At 35.6% G+C, this 20,267-nt stretch overlaps 2 protein-coding genes across 2 annotated transcripts; one reads left to right on the forward strand and one right to left on the reverse strand.

Moving 5' to 3' along the window:
• Positions 1-636: 636 nt before the first annotated feature.
• LOC110442690 lies at positions 637-14,056 on the reverse strand. The gene is made up of 8 exons (XM_021486408.1): positions 13,933-14,056; positions 10,440-10,594; positions 10,110-10,160; positions 9,728-9,853; positions 8,721-8,853; positions 7,935-8,035; positions 3,784-3,966; positions 637-3,289 (listed from the first exon to the last, which is right to left on the reverse strand). Exons 2-8 carry the CDS (start codon positions 10,575-10,577, stop codon positions 3,248-3,250), a joined length of 774 nt encoding a protein of 257 aa, XP_021342083.1. The 5' UTR covers positions 10,578-10,594; positions 13,933-14,056; the 3' UTR covers positions 637-3,247.
• Positions 14,057-14,164: 108 nt separating this feature from the next.
• On the forward strand, positions 14,165-18,797 carry LOC110442697 (out at first protein-like). Its single transcript, XM_021486417.1, has 4 exons — positions 14,165-14,413; positions 16,136-16,276; positions 16,920-17,097; positions 17,792-18,797. Exons 1-4 carry the CDS (start codon positions 14,207-14,209, stop codon positions 18,061-18,063), a joined length of 798 nt encoding a protein of 265 aa, XP_021342092.1. The 5' UTR covers positions 14,165-14,206; the 3' UTR covers positions 18,064-18,797.
• Positions 18,798-20,267: the final 1,470 nt, after the last annotated feature.

Consider the following 20,267-nt stretch of genomic DNA (forward strand, 5'->3'; position numbering starts at 1 on the left):
TTATCAATATTATAGTGATGTATCAATAATATCACTATGACACCAGGTACATGTATACATTATCAGTATTATAGTGATGTATCAATATTACACCAGGTACTTACATGTGTACATGGAGCTTAGTTTGACACTCTAGGGCTGATATTCATAATAAAGCTCAGAGGACAAATAAATATGTTTATTCACAACATAGGTCATTGGACCCGAATAATCTGCTTGTTTGGAATTAAATAATTTGCTAAACTTGTTTGGAATTATATAATCTGGTAAACTTGTTTGGAATTAAATAATCTGCTAAACTTGTTTGGAGTTAAATAATCTGCTAAAAGTTTGTACAGTAATGAAGTGTGAACGAGGACCCATTTTACCTGAATTTTTTAACTAAATACTCTGTTAAATGATTGTACAGCAATGAGGGTCAGGGAAACCCAATAATCTGTTCAGAACACACAGGACTTCTGTTGTCTCTCATGGGACTGAAATAATCTTTTGCAAAACAAAGTTTGTTTCTTAAATTTCTCTTCACCAACAGGGAAACCAGAGTTCACAATTTGATTTGTTACCACATTCGTTGTTCTTTCAGTGATAAATAAGATTACCAAATTGTATCTACAATACACAAAACAAAAATTCTAATGGTGTTTGTGAGAATGAAAGACTCATTTAATCAATACACAACAGCAAGGTTTACGAGTTAACAAATCAAGGTACAGTATGCTACAAAAATTACAATATATATCAACAAAACCACAATTGGCTCTAATTTCTTGAGAAATAAACTTATGTTCAGCATGAAGTTTACCACAATTTTTGGTTTGTATTGGTGTGGTTTTTAAAAAAAAAAATTGAAATCAAATAACATCAACAAAGAAATAAATAGTTCATAATCCTTATTGTTAAAAATATTTATTGGGGTTTTCTAGATTCCCAAGTGATTTAAAAACGATTTTTGTTTTTTTAATTTGAGTGAAACATTTTGTTTGTAAGTTTTATGTTTTCATGATTTATGATTTATTTCTTTTTTTTCTTCATAAAACGTGATCAGAAGTGTTAATGAAATGAAAAATCAAGATAAAATCAAAAAAACATTCAGGACCCCAGTGTTTACCTGGTATCTTCTCAAAACTGTATTTGGTTGTACAGGACTCCTATAACAGCAGATGCAATGATCTGTATGTCAGTGTGTGATCAAAGTAGTGGAATTTCATGTTTAGGATATTTTTTGACAATGTGTTATTAATCACACTTCAATATACAATGATCAAGATGTAAAAGTACAGGTGTGGAATCGTGCTGCATTGAAAACGCCTTGGGTCAACTACTCCACCATATTGGTTTGATTTTAGGACTCCCATGTTACCATGTCCTGCTGTACATTTCCATCCGGGTCAACAAGAGTCATTTTTTTATATACGTGTAATTACTTATATTATTTTTGTCAAAGGAGTTTCATTTTAAATTCATACAAATTATATTTATTGACAAATTAAAAAAAAAAAAAAAAAAAAAAAAAAAAAAAAATGACGGTCAAATTTAATGTCCGAATAAATATCACAGTAACCTATCTGTTATCACAGGATGTCAGATATACACATACTTTTGAATAAGGAAAAACAATGTATTATCATCACATAAAATGCACAGAGTAAAGCACTGAAAAACACCTAATATTGAAGACAACATACACTGTTTCTGGCTGCTGAATCCCAGAAAAAACCCCAGATAGATTGCGGTCCATGCCTACAAGGGAACCTCCTCCCTTAACTCCCCAATGTACTATACTTATCAGTGAAAGTAATTGCTGTTCCCACCGACAGAATCTCTATTCTGGAAGTGGGGTGTGGAGGTCGGGCTTGCTCGAAAATCTTACACAAATGAACTCTTGAAACTTGCAGTATTAGAACTTAGTTTATATAGCTTGTATGCATCTGGCAATAAGCCCATGCTTGGTAATAAGCCCACCCATGTCAAATACAGTCCAGTAGAAATGCTAACAAATGGTGTTTCATTGTCCTGCAATAAGCCCACCCCTACTCCGAGTTAGAGTTAATGTTCCTTGGCTTATAGCAGGAGAAATATGGTATACAGATTGATGTATATATATATATTATATGTAAAACCATGTGTTATAATAAATACTTTCTATATAAAGTCAGGCACATTATTTGTAGATATATATTTTGGTTTATAATCAAAGAGTAAATTAATTTGAATTGTAAATGATAACTTAACCACAGATCATATAACTGACCTATTATAGAAGTTTGCTATATATTAAAATGTATGCATATACCAAAATGGATATGTTACATACAGCCATGATCTAGTTCAGTTTGAATTTGAAATAAATTGGCAATAAGCAGTATGCTGGGCTGTCCATGCACTGAAAAGATTTGATTCCTATCAGCATATATACTTTAATCCTTTGATTTGTTGTATGTTATATTTGATTTGGTGAATCACTCTCAATGATCAACTGTGAGATTAGTGTTATTATTACTTGTTAGTTAGAAGCCATTACCATCATGCTATTTCCTTAGTAGGAGTGTCACAGTCTGGTGTAGTGTATTTGGCTTTCCACCATCATAAACATTTCCATTACATTTGTTCACAGTGATAAGTGACACAGCACTACAGACATATTGTGGTGGAAGGACAATATACATATAATTATTCATTTGATCTCATTGGAGCAGCTACTACGAATTTCAAAAGATTACTGAAATTCCTCTTATTTCTAACTAAATCTAATTTTTCTAATATGAACTATTACTTGTCATTAGTTATGAAGTCACTGTCATCGTTTTCAGTGACTAAATAGCTGTCACATGTCACTAATTATTATATGTTACATTTCACAAATAGTAAAAGTCAATGATCAGATCTATACGATTGTCTAGATGAACGTTAATGGGCATTTTAAACATAAAAATAAGCTAAAATATAAACAGACAACTGCACTAGTACTTCTGACTGTCCAGCAGAGGAATTGTTTGTGAATGGGATCATCCCACCACATACTAAAACCATGGCTCAGCAAAAAATATCTACAATCAATTTCAACCATTTTTGTAATAAAAACAAAATATTGCTGATCAAACAAAACTTGAACATTAACAAAATCAAAAAAAATCAGAAGAGTGTCTTCAGAACTAAGTCACAGTGACCTTTTAACAAAGGTCGTCCAATGTCCTTGTGATGGAAGTCACCTTGTCACTGTAACAGATGACCTATCACCCTTGACCTTTTACTTTCTGGGGAGTCCAGCTTGAGGTGGGTAAGGTGAGTACTGTAAAAGAAATGTCACACATTCAGATAACTCTTGACTGTAGATTTAGACAAATTTGCGGATAGAAAGGAAAGGGGTTATACTAAAGGATAGGGTTATACTAAAGCATAGGGTTATACTAGCCAGTATTGTAACTGTGGATGGATTTTTTCTGGTTTTCTGGTAATAAATAAATTCCTCTCAATTAGGCATAATCTTTGTTCCAGTATATTTAAATGGTAACAGTCATTTCACAACATTTATTTCATTCTGTGTTAACTTGAAAATAATAAATCTACAAAATGTAATGTAAAACTATTTCGCATATCCACAGTTTTTCAGTATGTATTTCCAAACACACTCCACATTTTTCTTTTTTAATCACTTAACTAAAACATATTATTGACCTAACAACACCATATCTTAATACACCCTAAAAGTTGTTACTATCTGTTTATGTCGTCAAGGAATTATATAAACATCTAACAATACAGTAGTGACTTTGTGATACTTACGATGAGTCGGACACCAAACTGTCCGTGGTCACCACCTCCTGTGGCGAGGGCAGACTTGAGTTGTCCTGAGGGAATCACACCAACATACTGTCCACCCACCTTCTTAGACATGATGGTGACAAACTGTCTACCAGCCAAGGACAGCTGTAGAAGTGTCTCCACACCATGCACGGCTCCTGGGGGCTATTAACAGACAAACAACTAAATATAGCGTATCCACACCATGAACGGCTCCCGGGGGCTATTAACAGACAAACAACTAAATATAGCGTATCCACACCATACACGGCTCCTGGGGGCTATTTACATAAAAACAACTAAATATAGTGTATCCACACCATGAACGGCTCATGGGGGCTATTAACAGACAAACAACTAAATATAGCGTATCCACACCATGAACGGCTCATGGGGGCTATTAACAGACAAACAACTAAATATAGCGTATCCACACCATGAACGGCTCCTGGGGGCTATTAACAGACAAACAACTAAATATAGCGTATCCACACCATGAACGGCTCCTGGGGGCTATTTACATATAAACAACTAAATATAGTGTATCCACACCATGAACGGCTCCTGGGGGCTATTAACAGACAAACAACTAAATATAGCGTATCCACACCATGAACGGCTCCTGGGGGCTATTTACATATAAACAACTAAATATAGTGTATCCACACCATGAACGGCTCCTGGGGGCTATTAACAGACAAACAACTAAAAATAGCGTATCCACACCATGCACGGGTACTGGGGGCTATTAACAGACAAACAACTAAATATAGCGTATCCACACCATGAACGGCTATGCATGGCTCCTGGGGGCTATTAACAGATAAACAACTAAATATAGCGTATCCACACCATGCATGGCTCCTGGGGACTATTAACAGATAAACAACTAAATATAGCGTATCCACACCATGAACGGCTCCTGGGGGCTATTTACATATGAACAAATAAATATAGCGTATCCACACCATGAATGGCTCCTGGGGGCTATTAACAGATAAACAACTAAATATAGCGTATCCACACCATGCATGGCTCCTGGGGGCTATTAACAGATAAACAACTAAATATAGCGTATCCACACCATGCATGGCTCCTGGGGACTATTAACAGATAAACAACTAAATATAGCGTATCCACACCATGAACGGCTCCTGGGGGCTATTTACATATGAACAAATAAATATAGCGTATCCACACCATGAATGGCTCCTGGGGGCTATTAACAGATAAACAACTAAATATAGCGTATCCACACCATGCATGGCTCCTGGGGGCTATTTACATATAAACAAATAAATATAGCATATCCACACCATGAACGGGTCATGGGGGCTATTAACAAACAAACAACTAAATATAGTGTATCCACACCATGCACGGGTACTGGGGGCTATTTACATATGAACAATTAAATATAGTGTATCCACACCATGAACGGCTCATGGGGGCTATTAACAGACAAACAACTAAATATAGCATATCCACACCATGAACGGCTTATGGGGGCTATTAACAAACAAACAACTAAATATAGTGTATCCACACCATGAACGGGTCCAGGGGGCTATTAACAGACAAACAACTAAATATAGCGTATCCACACCATTCAAGGCTCCTGGGGGCTATTAACAGACAAACAACTAAATATAGCGTATCCACACCATAAACGGCTCATGGGGGCTATTAACAGACAAACAACTAAATATAGTGTATCCACACGATGCAAGGCTCCTGGGGGCTATGAACAGACAACCAACTAAATATAGCGTATCCACACCATGAACGGCTCCTGGGGGCTATTTACATATAAACAAATAAATAAAGTGTATCCACACCATGCATGGCTCCTGGGGGCTATTAACAGATAAACAAATAAATATAGCGTATCCACACCATGCATGGCTCCCGGGGGCTATTTACATATGAACAACTAAATATAGCGTATCCACACCATTCAAGGCTCCTGGGGGCTATGAGCAGACAACCAACTAAATATAGCGTATCCACACCATTCAAGGCTCCTGGGGGCTATTAACAGACAAACAACTAAATATAGCGTATCCACACCATGAACGGCTCCTGGGGGCTATTTACATATGAACAACTAAATATAGTGTATCCACACCATTCAAGGCTCCTGGGGGCTATGAACAAACAAACAACTAAATATAGCGTATCCACACCATGAACGGCTCCCGGGGGCTATTTACATATAAACAAATAAATATAGTGTATCCACAACATTCAAGGCTCCTGGGGGCTATGAACAGACAACCGACTAAATATAGCGTATCCACATGATGCACAGCTCCTGGGGGCTATTTTCATATAAACAAATAAATATAGTGTATCCACACCATTCAAGGCTCCTGGGGGCTATGAACAGATAAACAACTAAATATAGTGTATCCACAGCATGCACGCCTCATGGGGGCTATTAACAGATAAACAACTAAATTTAGTGTATCCACACCAGGCATGGCTCCCGGGGGCTATTAACAGATAAGCACCTAAATATAGCGTATCCACACCATGAACGGCTCCTGGGGGGCTATTAACAGATAAATACCTAAATATAGCGTATCCACACCATGCACAGGTCCTTGGGGCTAATAACAGATCAACAATTAATATAGTGTATCCACACCATGCATGGCTCCTGGGGGCTATGAACAGATAAACAACTAAATGTAGCGTAATCAAACGGTGCACGGCTCCTCGGGACAAACAACATTTAAACACACAAAGGAGGACAGCGAGGACTACACTAAGGATGTCTTTCCATGGACCGCAGTAGCTGTGACAGTCTGTCCTCATCTGAGGAGCTGTCCGACCTCAGATTGTGACCTTGATGGGCAGGACTTTTGAATCTAAGGGCCTGGTAAGCAGAAATTTACCCCGTCACGTCAAATTTATACACACAGTAGTGACCCCACACTGTACTAACCAACCAGCTTATACACACAGTAGTGACCCCACACTTTACTAACCAACCAACTTATACACACAGTAGTGACCCCACACTGTACTAACCAACCAACTTATACACACAGTAGTGACCCTACACTGTACTAACCAATCAACTTCTACACACAGTAGTGACCCCACACTGTACTAATCAACAAACTTGAACACACAGCAGTGACCCCACACTGTACTAACCAACCAACTTATACACACAGTAGTGACCCTACACTGTACTAACCAATCAACTTCTACACACAGTAGTGACCCCACACTGTACTAACCAACCAACTTATACACACAGCAGTGACCCAACACTGTACTAACCAACCAACTTCTACACACAGTAGTGACCCCACACTGTACTAATCAACAAACTTGAACACACAGCAGTGACCCCACACTGTACTAACCAACAAACTTCTACACACAGTAGTGACCCCACACTGTACTAACCAACCAACTTATACACACAGTAGTGACCCCACACTGTACTGTACTGTACTGACTGGTCAGAAAAGACCTATGTGTGGTATTGCATATGAATCAAAGCATTAGTTAAATAGCATACGTTGAACATCATATAGATTTCACGAGTATGGCAGAACAGTGATTTTTTTTTCAAAGAAACATGATGCAAATATTATTGCATCAAAAAAGGGTGGAATTAGTAGCGTAATAGTTGACATCAGGGTTTTAATGACATCACACTTGACAACGATTCTGTCATATGCTGCTATTATGATATTCTATTAAGATTTCAAAAAAAAAAATGATTTAAATTGTGAAATTATGTGAACACCATAATTTACATTGTAAAGGTGTACCAAAATAATCACTAATTTTGTCATCGCTTCATCTGAACTTGAAGCTGAAAATCGATGCAGTGAATAGAAAGTACCATTCTGACCTAACAAAACTGATAAGTGATATATCTTAACATGTTTAGATATAACATTTCATGTACCATAACTGCAGTGTATGAAAATATAGTTTTTTATCAAAAAGGATAATTCCTGATATTTCACTGGTAAAAATGTAATAAGTACAGTTTATATCATACTGCATCATCAACAGAGAGTGAAATCCATTTAATACCGCACCTCAGAGAGTTGTGCCAGGACCTACATTGTATTATTGTGTAAACTTGTGATTGGGTAACATACCATGTTGACAAGGACAGTGTTGCCGTTGACGATGGCCAGGTAGTTGTTGTTGTTGTGAAGGCGCACCTGGTTTTTCCCTTCGTTAATCACAGTCCAGACCGCTATAGAAAATTGAAGTATTCAACATTATCATCCTATAGGTTCATTGTTAAAATAATGTTTACATTGACATTTCAGTAATGGCTAATTACGTACTTCTGATGAAAACATGAAAGAATACCATTAATGATTACAATGCTAATAGCATGACATTGTTACAACAGGATAAGAACACAACCAACACTAAATATAAGATGTGTATCATCTATTACTGATCTACAGTGTTTTCCCATCAAATTTTAACAACAGCCTTTTCCTATATAAATTGGGAAAATATAGCTTTATTGTTTTGAAACTGGGGAGATATATCTCATTTTTTCTTTGCTGATGAAAAAAAGAGCATTTTTTTATAGGGAATTAACATCGAAGCATCCAGCTGTATTCGGCTGTAAAAACGGCAATAAAATCACTGACCTATGGCCCTTACTGACCACTGTAGTGGGTTTTTCTCCCCACTATTCCGTCTTTGCGTATTGCAGAGTTATCTTCTCTTGGGAGCAGGGATTGATTGTTACGTCACTTATTTATGAGAGTAACGTCATCAATTTTTGAGAAAACGACGTAATTTTCTCGCACAAACCAATGACGTAACAATCAATACCTGCTCCCAAGAGAAGATAACTCTGCAATACCAGAGACGGAATTCATTGACTCTCGGGTGTTTGCCCCTAAAGGTTAAATACTCACCATTGGGCACATTTGGTCCCTCTAGACCTGCCCCATCTACAACTAAATGACCAGTAGGAGCAGCCACAATCTGTAAGGTTCGGCCACTGGCTCGAGATATAAGCTGGACAATATTATTGGTCTTGAAATGGTCCTGAAATTTAATTTTAATCATGATGATAAAACGACATACAGGATTTCTTACCAGATTTTCACATAAATATTATAAAATAAATGTGAAAATTGATCATGAAAGTCAAACAACATTATTTAACAAAAAACGGTACTTTAAACACCAAAAAGATCCTGCTAGATAAAGCTGCAATATGATGACATAATATTACTCACATTGAAATCTTATTTCAAAACATAAGCCGACATCTAAGGTAAATCCACTTCTTTTATAATTCTGAATTTTAAATTTTAATCAGAAATTTATTAAATTCCTTACACATATATTTTGCTTTAAGCTGAATATTTAAAGCCTTTTGGTTTCCTTTACACCAATATAAATATCAGGTAAATAAATCCTAAACTTCAGTAAATACAAGAAAAATAGTAACTGTAACTGTAGTTCAGGCTACCACCCAGGGACAACTCCACTAATCTTATACCTGGGGCTAAAAGATTTCATGTTACAGCTAGTGAAAATTTTCAGTATTTAATATGAATTTTATGTTGGGCCAGCAGAACTGTTTAGAATTGTTTGTGCACTCTATATATGAAATTGTACACTGTTGCTAACTATCTCTTGATGGACCATGTGACCTGTATATGGAGACCTGTCTAGTGAGAGACCAAATGTGAAAAGTTATGGGGTCACTTGCCCAACCATGTGGGTTGTCTTCAGGTGCTCTGGTTTCCTCCCACATTAAGACCCCCTGCGTGCTAACATCAGGGCCGGAAAGAATAATTAATATAAGTTGTAATAACTTGTTTCATAATTGATGTAAAATAAATAAAATTTATATTTGTTTTAGTAAGAGACCATGGGACCTGTCTAGTGTTAAGTAGTATAAGCAGTTTACCAATACTGGGCTGATAGCGTTCTGGTCTACATGCCCGACCGCCTTGTTAGCAACCCAGTTGATCTCGCGCTCAGTCATCCTCCCCATGGCGTCCACCTCCTTGGACAGGAACCCAAGTATACCATGCTGGAAAATTAACCACACAAGGTTGATTTCACTTTGAAATATCTGACAATATCAAAAGAATCTTGCATAAAATATTCTTGGATGTTCAGACTCACAACTGGGAGTATATTTTCTTAATTAAAGAATTATATAATATCATGTCAATCATAGATACCACAGCTAGGCTTCAAGTCTGAAATATTGTACATTTCCATCACAAGCGGACACCATAGGGGTCAAGGGTCATGTCAAGGTTACCTTAGGAGTGTGTACTTACTGAGTTCTTCGGTGGTGGTGCGACCACTCGCTGCTGGACTATAATGGTTGGCTGCCAAAAGAAATGAGGACAATCAATAAATGAACTGAGTAAAAATTACTGAATTCAGCTAGATTCCAGCGAGCGCTGATTATCAAATAATAAATCTTCAATTTTATGAAATATATATTATATCTTTAAAAAATATCTTTTAATAAAGACCATATCACATGCACTTTGGGTAGATAGGTTACACTAATTTAAGTACTTGTTAAGTCCCTAATTCTAATCAAACAATAAGATAATAAGTCTGTGCTGTAATGCTAAATTTAACATTATGGCGCTACATACCCCAGCTGGGGCTGGGTAAGCTGGCTGTGGTGCGGCACTGTATGGGGGTGGCACTGGCCCACTGGGATAATAAGCTCCTTGAGGCTGCTGATAAGCTGGGGGCATGTTCCCACCAGGGTAACCACTTTTATCTGCCATGTTGATTATTTCTTGTGCTGAAAATGAATCAAAGATATATAGTGTTTAACAAAGTATATCAAGTGATACACTCATCCCTTCTGATCACAGCCGCTCAGCCTCATCTGCCAATACATCTAAAATAATCTATAATGCCGTGTTATCTATCAAGTGTATTGACAGGTGAGGCTAGCGGCTGTGATATACTTACACTGTACCACCCAATAGTGTTTTATTTTTACATGGTTGTGCAATGTTTGGGCAACTCTTTCAAACTTATAAAATAAACTTAGGTAGCAGAGTACAGTAGAAATGACTTGATCCTAAAAAATAAAGGGCATGTCTCAGATAAACATGGATAGCAGATTTATCCTGCACAACACACCTACATATATATATATTTATAAACTACGTTTTGAATACATTGTTTTTAGAAGAATTTTTTTTTTCAAAAAGTGTTTTCCCCAGATTAGCGACTTGTGAAAACCATGGTTAACACATCAAAAAATGCTAAAAAATGCCAAAAAACATGATTTTTAACCCAAAATTTGACCCATGCAAGTAGTATTTTTTTTCTTAAAACCTGTCTTAAATGAATATCACATTTTAGCATAGGTCGTTCAACTGGATTTTTTTAAAATGTGAAGCCCACATAGTCCACTTCATCATGTATATGCCAATTTTAGTGTTTTTTTTTTTAAAAACTTTGATACATGTTATATAACATGGGTTATACATTGTACAAAAATATCACCCATGGCCACCGTACGCTACTGAACACTGCTACCTTACACATGTTATTTCATTTTACAAGAATTACGAAACAAGTTTTTCAAACTTCTAGTTTGATTTGATTTATTTAGATAATTTTGACAATATTCATTTTTATTTACATAAATGAAAAATGTTAGGTATTACATCTGAGCTGGGTGTCAGACGTTTCGCCCCAAAACCGTTACGCCCAAAATTTGATTCATATCACCCCAACCAGTTCGCCCCAAAACAAGAGGCCAAAGGGGCCTGATTCGCTAACCTGGTATTAATCTTACACTTGTTATCTAAAATAATGCTACAGGCAAAATAACAGTAATTGATTCAAAAGAATCTATTTAAAGATTAAAATATGTGACACATGTGACCTTGAAAGTCAAACAAGGATATTAACTTGAACAGACTTTATAGCCTTTCATACCAGCATGCTTCTGGCCAAATATTATTACCCTAGACCTTTAGATTATTTAGAAGTTGTTTGTACAAGTCAAAGTGGTTCATTTAACGAACGTATCACTTTGTCCCAGCATGTTACTGGCCAAATATCATCAACCTTAGGCCTCTTGGCTATTGAGAAAAAGTTGTTTTAAAGGTTTTAAACATATTTGACCCCTGTGACCTTGAATATAAGTCAAGTTCATTCATTTGAACAAACTTAGGCATTCATCCCAGCATGTTACTGGCCAAATATAAACACCACAGGCCTCTGACTTATTCAAAAGAAGTTGTTTATAGGTTTTCAACGTTTTTGACCCCTGTGACCTTGTAATTGGAATTGGTTAACAAATATCCTGTGTGTGAAGATTTAATCGTGGAGTGCAGGCGGTCTTGTAACGTGTACCCTTGCACCCTTTAATTAGCATCATGTGTTATATGTCAAAATCTGTCCGCAACCAGAAAGTTGACTTAAAATCCTGACATATTATGTCTCAATATACGTGTACATTCTACTTGTAAATTATTGTTATCATTATAATGCATTTATTCAAAAAGCTAAATTGTTTAAACAAGTGCATTAATAAAATTCACAACATGTGTATATTTACAAACGTGTTATTTTATCTACTGAAATGGTATTTATATGGTATAACTTTTGGTCGGATGTATACGATCTCAAAATAGTTCATTGAAATTTTGAATTACATTTAATCATAGGAATTCAGCATTTTTTCAATATTCAATGACTATTGAGAAAGTTTTGACTCCATCAAATGATCTTTGATTCTGAAATATTAAAGAACATGTCTATTTGATATGTTTCATATCTTTGCTGTAACCAAACCATTACACATTGTAGTATCTTTTTAACATAATAAGCAACCCCCCCCCCCCCCCAAATAATTTTTCTTGTCCCCCTAATCCATAACTTACCAAATGACAAATAATGTCTATTATGGCTTATCTATATAATTTTGAAAGATTCAGCAAATATTCTTATTTTCCCAAATTGTTTTCAATAAATTATTGATACAGGCCTCACAAACAACTACATTTATATATAGCTATGTAACTAGTTTGAGGTATACTAATAATTAGGAACCAGTATGATTTAAATTTGCATAAGTCATTTTAAATTTTTCAATATCAAATTCAAAAACATAACTTTAAAAGTAACAATCCATAATGTATTCTGCCCAGTTACATTCACGTCCTTGTACATTTCAAACCAGCTTAAGCATTTTTGTTGTTCCTATTAGAAAATGTTAAATGGCTGACATTCTGATATCTTAATATGTTTAGGGTAAGAACAGTAATTTTGCTTCTCAACTGATTAAGTCCGGGTAAAATACTTATATAATTATCATGTAATAAGAAGGGCAGAAACTCAATTGGCATATCATTCTGCCTATATTTTACTTTTCAAAAATTGACAGACAATCTCTTTCATCAACATGCAAACTGTAAGTCATCAAAACAATTAATATTTTACAAAAACATTACCAGATCATTAAAACAAATAACAATGTAAAAAAAATATACCAATTGAGTCTTTGGGTAACGTGTTCCTAATCAGTTATATTCAAGCGAAACTGGCAATAATTACCGACACTTTCACACAAGATCAGATCAGACTGGATATTAGATATTCGAAACAAGAAATGAATAATTAATATTGACAAGGAAATAGTCACAGCTCTGATCTACATGTATATGTACATACATATGGGTAACTTCATATTTTAGAATTGTAATGATCACTCACTGGCTAGTGTTATATACTTATTTAAACCCCTGGTATACCACAAACACTGGCCTCCCTGTCAGTTCACGTGAGTGTATGTACACAGACGTAAATAGAGACAGCTAATAATCAGGCTATTTATTGTCAATTTCAAACACGTCTGTTATTTTTATTTTGCATTAATGATGTCCTAGCAACATAACAACTTAGAACTGTGTTAAATTTAACACTTGCGAAGTAATGAAATGGGACAACTCTTTTGAAAATTTACAAAGATAAGATTAAAGACTCAAAGACTAAATACTGAAATGCACACACTTGTGCACACACTTGTAGGACTACAATAGACTAAATAATGAAATGCATGAGTGTCCATTATTCAACATTCTTATAAAGTTATGATATCATAAGACGTCGACGTACCTGTGTAATCTTTTCGTGACTGTGACACTTCGCCTGACAACTTGGTTCTGATTAAATAATGCCTGATGATTCGTAGTCACAAGGCACAACAAATATCTACTTCCGCGTATTCGAACTCCTCGGATTTTTTCATACAATTATTGGACAATGACGAAAGAGGTACCGAATGACAAAAGACAAAAAATCTTAGACTTTTGCACGCTTAAAACTTGATAAATATTACTACTGCAAATGCAAACGCACGGACGACTGTCAGTGTCCTCCATCGTCCATCATGGACACTTTGCTTGAGGTATTTCTGTTAATATCGTTTGTGTTTTTCCTACAACAAACAAGTTCTCAGCTGGTTGTCAATGTCAAAAACCGTGGAGGAGATGTTGTAATTGAAACCATCCAGGCAAATACATCGAACGACGTCGTTCAACTCCAGTTCCAGAACACGGATGGCACTATTGTACATCAGTTCATTGACTACAAGTCTGTAAGTCAATTAAAAACAAAACAGGATTGAACTCTTCTGACTTGAGAGCATATGCAGGAACTCCTCAAAACACATTTGTATACATCTATCTGTGAAAGATTTACCCAATACAACCCAATACAAGTGTCTATTTACCCAATACAACCCAATACAACCCAATACTACCCAATGCAACCCAATACTACCCAATGCAACCCAATTATGCAATACAAGTATCGATTTACCCAATACTATCCAATATAAAGTTAAATGTACCCAATACAAGTAACAATGTAGTGCGGACCTGGGTATTTTTTGGCAAGATCGTCGTTATTTGGAAATCCTTGATTCAACCATTTCATTTCAAAATATTTCATTGTTAATGAAAACAAAGATAAATACAATTATTATAGAAGAAATATAACAATACATGTATTAACAAAGGGACGAGACAACAGGCTTAATCTATAAAGTCTTTTCCTATAGATACTGGTATTCAATCATTTTTATTTCATTAATGTATTGAAGTTATGGGTGGAAGATAGCTAGGACAATAACGATTTTTTTTTATTTATTAACTATAATGAACGAGCACATATGCTCACGCACTTTCTACTACCATTCATAATTGGTATATTTTATATCGTTTGAACTTGCATGTATAAAGATATTACTTATAAATTGAGGATAGTTCTTTATGGGAACTAGTATGATTAAGTATATTTCTATTAGTTTCGTTAGACATATCAACGACACCATGACAACATGAAGATTTACAAATCCTAATAGATTATACACAAAGAAGATGTGTTGCCTAAAATACCTATAAAGAGGACATTCAAAGAAAAAGTGTACTGTTTTTTTTTCTATATTTTGCACCACATGAATAGGAACTCAAGCTATGTTTCATTCACGAATGGAACAGTAAACGAATGGATACACATTAGTGAAATGCTTTTCTTGATGAACCTCGCCATATATTTTTTCTTGACAACAATATACTAACAAGTAAACGATGTCTGGGAAGAGTGCTGGAATATTTCATTAGTGGTAGCTAGATAGGACAATAACGGACAAAACATCATTACAATCACTCACTCTCATATACTACCATTTGTACTTGTTATATGTTTTGTTGTATTGTTAGAACTTACATATATAAAGACATTACATAACAATTCATATTTTTTAAAAAAAAGGGTCATTGACAATATTTCTGTTTGTTTCTAGAATAATGTATTGGAATATAGGAGATCACGAGCAGCAACTAATTAAGCATCATAGTTATACTAGTATTTTGAAAACTTACGAATATATATATGTGTAAATATTTGTATTCAAGTTTCGTTGTTCTTGGTTTTTTAAAATTAAGTTACCATTTTGATGAAATTTTAACCTTTTATTATTTCTGGGTAATTGAATGTTCCATGTATATATTTAGTGTATGCCTATTTTTGTCTAAATAGTGATTGACTATTAGTTCTATTCATAATTGTACGTACACAGACGGACGGAGAGGAAAACTATAGTCCCCCCAAAAAAGTTGATAATTTCTGGCATCTATCTTTATGTACTAAAAATGATTCTTTTACAAACAACAAAGGACAGCATTTTACTTTCAGAGAATGATTACTCAGATTATTAATATATACACATTCTGCTAGGATACAAACCAGTTATTCTTTAAATTACAGTGATCAAATTAATATTTTATATTATAATAAGCACCAATTCTAATTGTAGGAGGCCCAAGTTTTTCGAGCTCATGTCCTGTGGGAAGAAGAGCAGGGATTTTCTCAGTACAAACCACAAGTCCTCTGTTTTGTAACTCGTTTTAACAAGAATGAGTTTATATCTGCAGATGCTATGTCAAAACTGCGACAGGTATGTACTCTCGTAGACATGGAAATTGGAATCCCACAATTCATCCTTGTTAGAACACAAGAGTAGTGCCAAATAAGTAATACTTTTGTAAAATATACTGAATATTTTCTATATTGTTTTAATGAGTATTCCAATAAGTCGAGATGAATAGATATCAGTTATAAAATATTATAATTTTACTCTGACTTTTTTGTTATTTTTGCTTATATAAAAAATATTTGTATTGTTCAGACTATATGATTCATCAGTTTCTATTGGTGATAATTAAAGTTACTAACACAGTTTAATACCCAGAATTTTTACCACAATCACCACTTACTGTCTTAAAAATAACTACATTTATTGATGATTAATCACGAACATACAAAGTATTATATGTGGTCATGCAGTATTGATCATATAACTTCCTAAAAATCTTGTTTTAACCCTTTCACTCCTAGGTAACTTTAGTAGACTCTACCAGACATCGATCTGGCTGAGTCCATTATAGTCTACAGTGGTGAAAGGGTTAAGATTTTTTAGTAGTTACAATAACCAATGAACTTAAGTGAGAATTTCCTGACGGTGTATCATATAAGTGATATCATTTGTATTCAACATACATCCGTATAGACTACAGGAACCTGGCTGTTGTTTGTTGTAGAAAAATCCAACAGCCATCCGTCAACCAGAAGAGGAACGCCCCCCAGAGTTACACACAATGGACACTCAGGTGTACCTGGACCGGGCAGGACTCATCTCTCCACATCTCACCAACACCTGTAGTGATGCTGCCGAATCCATCTACACCAAGGAAAGTGACATCAGACTCTGGGCCAGGGGTAAGTCATTTATAGTACAGTGATGTTGTAAACACCATCTACACCAAGGAGAGTGACATCAGACTCTTGGCCAGGGGTAAGTCATTTATAGTACAGTGATGTTGTATACACCATCTACACCAAGGACAGTGACATCAGACTCTGGGCCAGGGGTAAGTCATTTATAGTACAGTGATGTTGTAAACACCATCTACACCAAGGAGAGTGACATCAGACTCTGGGCCAGGGGTAAGGCATTTATAGTACAGTGATGTTGTAAACACCATCTACACCAAGGAAAGTGACATCAGACTCTGGGCCAGGGGTAAGTCATTTATAGTACAGTGATGCTGTCAACACCATCAACACCAAGGAAAGTGACATCAGACTATCGGTCGGAGTCAAGCAATGAATAGTGTAGTGAGAAAAGACTAAAAGTAATATTTTAGTCACCTGTATTTGTTTCTTCCTTGTCTAACTACATGTAACTGTATGTGTGACCAGTATAGATGTTTGTTACAGGCCTTGGGAGGGAATATTTTCCCTATCATTTTGATCATGTTTCTTATTCAAGTAACCTCCACGAGGCTGCTGCCCTTCATGTGTGTATGATAGTAACAGAGAAGGAATGCTGCCTTCTTGTAAACCACAATTTTGTTGCTTTCTTGTCACATACCTTTCTTTGTTGTCAGTGTTTATGTGGTGTTTGTTGCAGCCCCAGGGAGAGATGGCCTAATGGGCACTGTCCAGCGACTTTACCCAACAAAATACCAGCACTGCCACCTGGTGGAGGACGTCACCAAGCCGTGTCTGTGTACCTATAGTCTCACTGTGGGTTGGTACCCTTGTGGCCTGAAGTACTGTCGGGGCAAAGACTCTACCGGCAAATATGTTAGCTACCGCTGCGGCATCAAAACCTGTAAACGGCATCTCTCCTTTGACTATGTATCCAAGCAGAAAATGTTTTGTATGTGGGATGAGACCTAATAGAACGGGGAAAAATACATAGTGATTGAAACGTCAAAGACAAGGTAAAGTACTTACCTGTTACATTTCTAATGGACAGATAGGTAGCCTGACCAAGAACTCCCAAACAGTCTCGGCGACTTAATGGTTTGCACACGAGAGCGCCACTGGTTTTGTCGATGACAGTGTATACAGTAATGATCGATTGGTTTCAGTGTTAGCCCTGCATGTTTTCATATAAAGGGTCCTATTCAGTGTAAGCAGGGTCCTAATGGAAATTGCATACCAGCTGACGTTATCCCTTCACTGCAGGAAAAAAAACAGTTTGGCCAGTGCAACTTTTTGCCGTTTACATTTAATTACTAAATAGTGTACGAGCTGTAAAATTATTCACTCTCATGAATAAGATACCTTCATTGCTCAGTCTGAAAAAAGTGAAAGTGAAACTGCAGTGGATATTTCCCTGTGAAAAGTAGTTACAGTGATTTAAATGAAACATTATGAGCTATTTTTGAGTTCTTTCCTCAAAAGGACATGAAGAGGAATAAATGCAAAACCTGAGTTTTTTTGTTTTTTTTAGAAAGGGACCATAGATGCTAAGTTAACTCCCTATGACTGTACCCAAATATAGAGACTTTCCTGGATTACAGAATTAATATGCCTAGATAACAGGTTTCAGAGATCATGCTAGCCCTCAGTATCTGTAGAATAACTATGCAGACCCTCCTGGGTCAACTGATGTGCAGGTAGAGAAACAATGATATAAGGTCGATAATAGAGTGTGTGTAACCTCGTAGATTATGTGAGAGGTTTTGTATTATACCGAACGATTACAGAGCAGTAGTTGTCATATCTACAGTGCTTTCATTAGTTATGTTGTGTTTGTTTACAATGTGAGAATGATCTTCAGTCCTATGTTCATATTTGTGACAGTGTAGTATTCTTTGTTTATAGTTGTAACATTATATACAATTTGTATCATTTTATCAAGTTTTATACCAGAAAGATGTTATCCAGATAAAAATCCAGTGATGTACATGTACTTTATAGTTACATTTCTGAGGCTGACAGTCTCCAAAATCAACAGATAAGCACACAAAGTCATTTTCATGTTGTAGTTTTGTACATTTTACATTTTGTTTTAGTATAACGTTATAAATTATTATTTGCATGAATAAAATTTTCATAAAACATTTTTGATGTTATTCTGAATTTTCTATAGCTGTCTTTTCATAAAAAATCTGTTTCACATGCAAGAGACATATAATTACTGCCATACTTGGTTGTAAGACATACCATGTGATCTTTTATGTTTTCGAAAGAAAATTCTACCTTATTTGTCCCTCTTTATCAACTCCCAGAACAATTACAGAAAGTGATCTTATGACAGAAAATGCCTGAATTCTCTACGTTCAATGGAAAATGATCAAGTGAAAAACAGTTCTATTAAAGTGGAACATTTCTTCGTGATTGTAACTTGACCTTTACCTTAACAAATGGTCCAACACTTCATTAGGAGCTCTACTTCAGTGCTACTTGTAGGTTTGGTCCCAGACACCAGTACCAACTGTGTTTCTTCACATGTGTTGTAAGTCTATGTAGTTGATCATTGTGTTTCTGTGTCAGTGTTTGAGGTGGTTCAACATCTCTCCGCAGACACTCCATATATACTATATACAAGGCTTATTTTGTTTCAATCTGATTAAAATCTTTTATGTTTTCGAAAGAAAATTCTACCTTATTTGTCCCTCTTTATCAACTCCCAGAACAATTACAGAAAGTGATCTTATGACAGAAAATGCCTGAATTCTCTACGTTCAATGGAAAATGATCAAGTGAAAAACAGTTCTATTAAAGTGGAACATTTCTTCGTGATTGTAACTTGACCTTTACCTTAACAAATGGTCCAACACTTCATTAGGAGCTCTACTTCAGTGCTACTTGTAGGTTTGGTCCCAGACACCAGTACCAACTGTGTTTCTTCACATGTGTTGTAAGTCTATGTAGTTGATCATTGTGTTTCTGTGTCAGTGTTTGAGGTGGTTCAACATCTCTCCGCAGACACTCCATATATACTATATACAAGGCTTATTTTGTTTCAATCTGATTAAAATCATCTGTTACATGGCTCCGCATGCGTAGTACGAAGTTAACGAAGCCATGTAACATATTATTTTAATCAGATTGATTTTGTTTCCCAATGTTTGTAGACCTGCAGTATGTTT

The sequence above is a fragment of the Mizuhopecten yessoensis genome, unplaced genomic scaffold (genome assembly GCF_002113885.1).
Source record: "Mizuhopecten yessoensis strain PY_sf001 unplaced genomic scaffold, ASM211388v2 scaffold716291, whole genome shotgun sequence".
Lineage (NCBI taxonomy): Eukaryota > Metazoa > Mollusca > Bivalvia > Pectinida > Pectinidae > Mizuhopecten > Mizuhopecten yessoensis.

Bases quoted from the DNA above. Each gene is read 5' to 3' on its own strand.
- LOC110442697 (XM_021486417.1), top strand. From the start codon at position 14,207: ATGGACACTTTGCTTGAGGTATTTCTGTTAATATCGTTTGTGTTTTTC. The intron at 14,414-16,135 runs GTAAGTCAATTA...TTCTAATTGTAG, and splicing joins AGTTCATTGACTACAAGTCT to GAGGCCCAAGTTTTTCGAGC. The intron at 17,098-17,791 runs GTAAGTCATTTA...TGTTTGTTGCAG, and splicing joins CATCAGACTCTGGGCCAGGG to CCCCAGGGAGAGATGGCCTA.
- LOC110442690 (XM_021486408.1), bottom strand. From the start codon at position 10,577: ATGGCAGATAAAAGTGGTTACCCTGGTGGGAACATGCCCCCAGCTTAT. The intron at 9,854-10,109 runs GTAAGTACACAC...TTAATTTTCCAG, and splicing joins CACCACCACCGAAGAACTCA to CATGGTATACTTGGGTTCCT. The intron at 3,290-3,783 runs GTAAGTATCACA...TTTCTTTTACAG, and splicing joins AGTTTGGTGTCCGACTCATC to TACTCACCTTACCCACCTCA.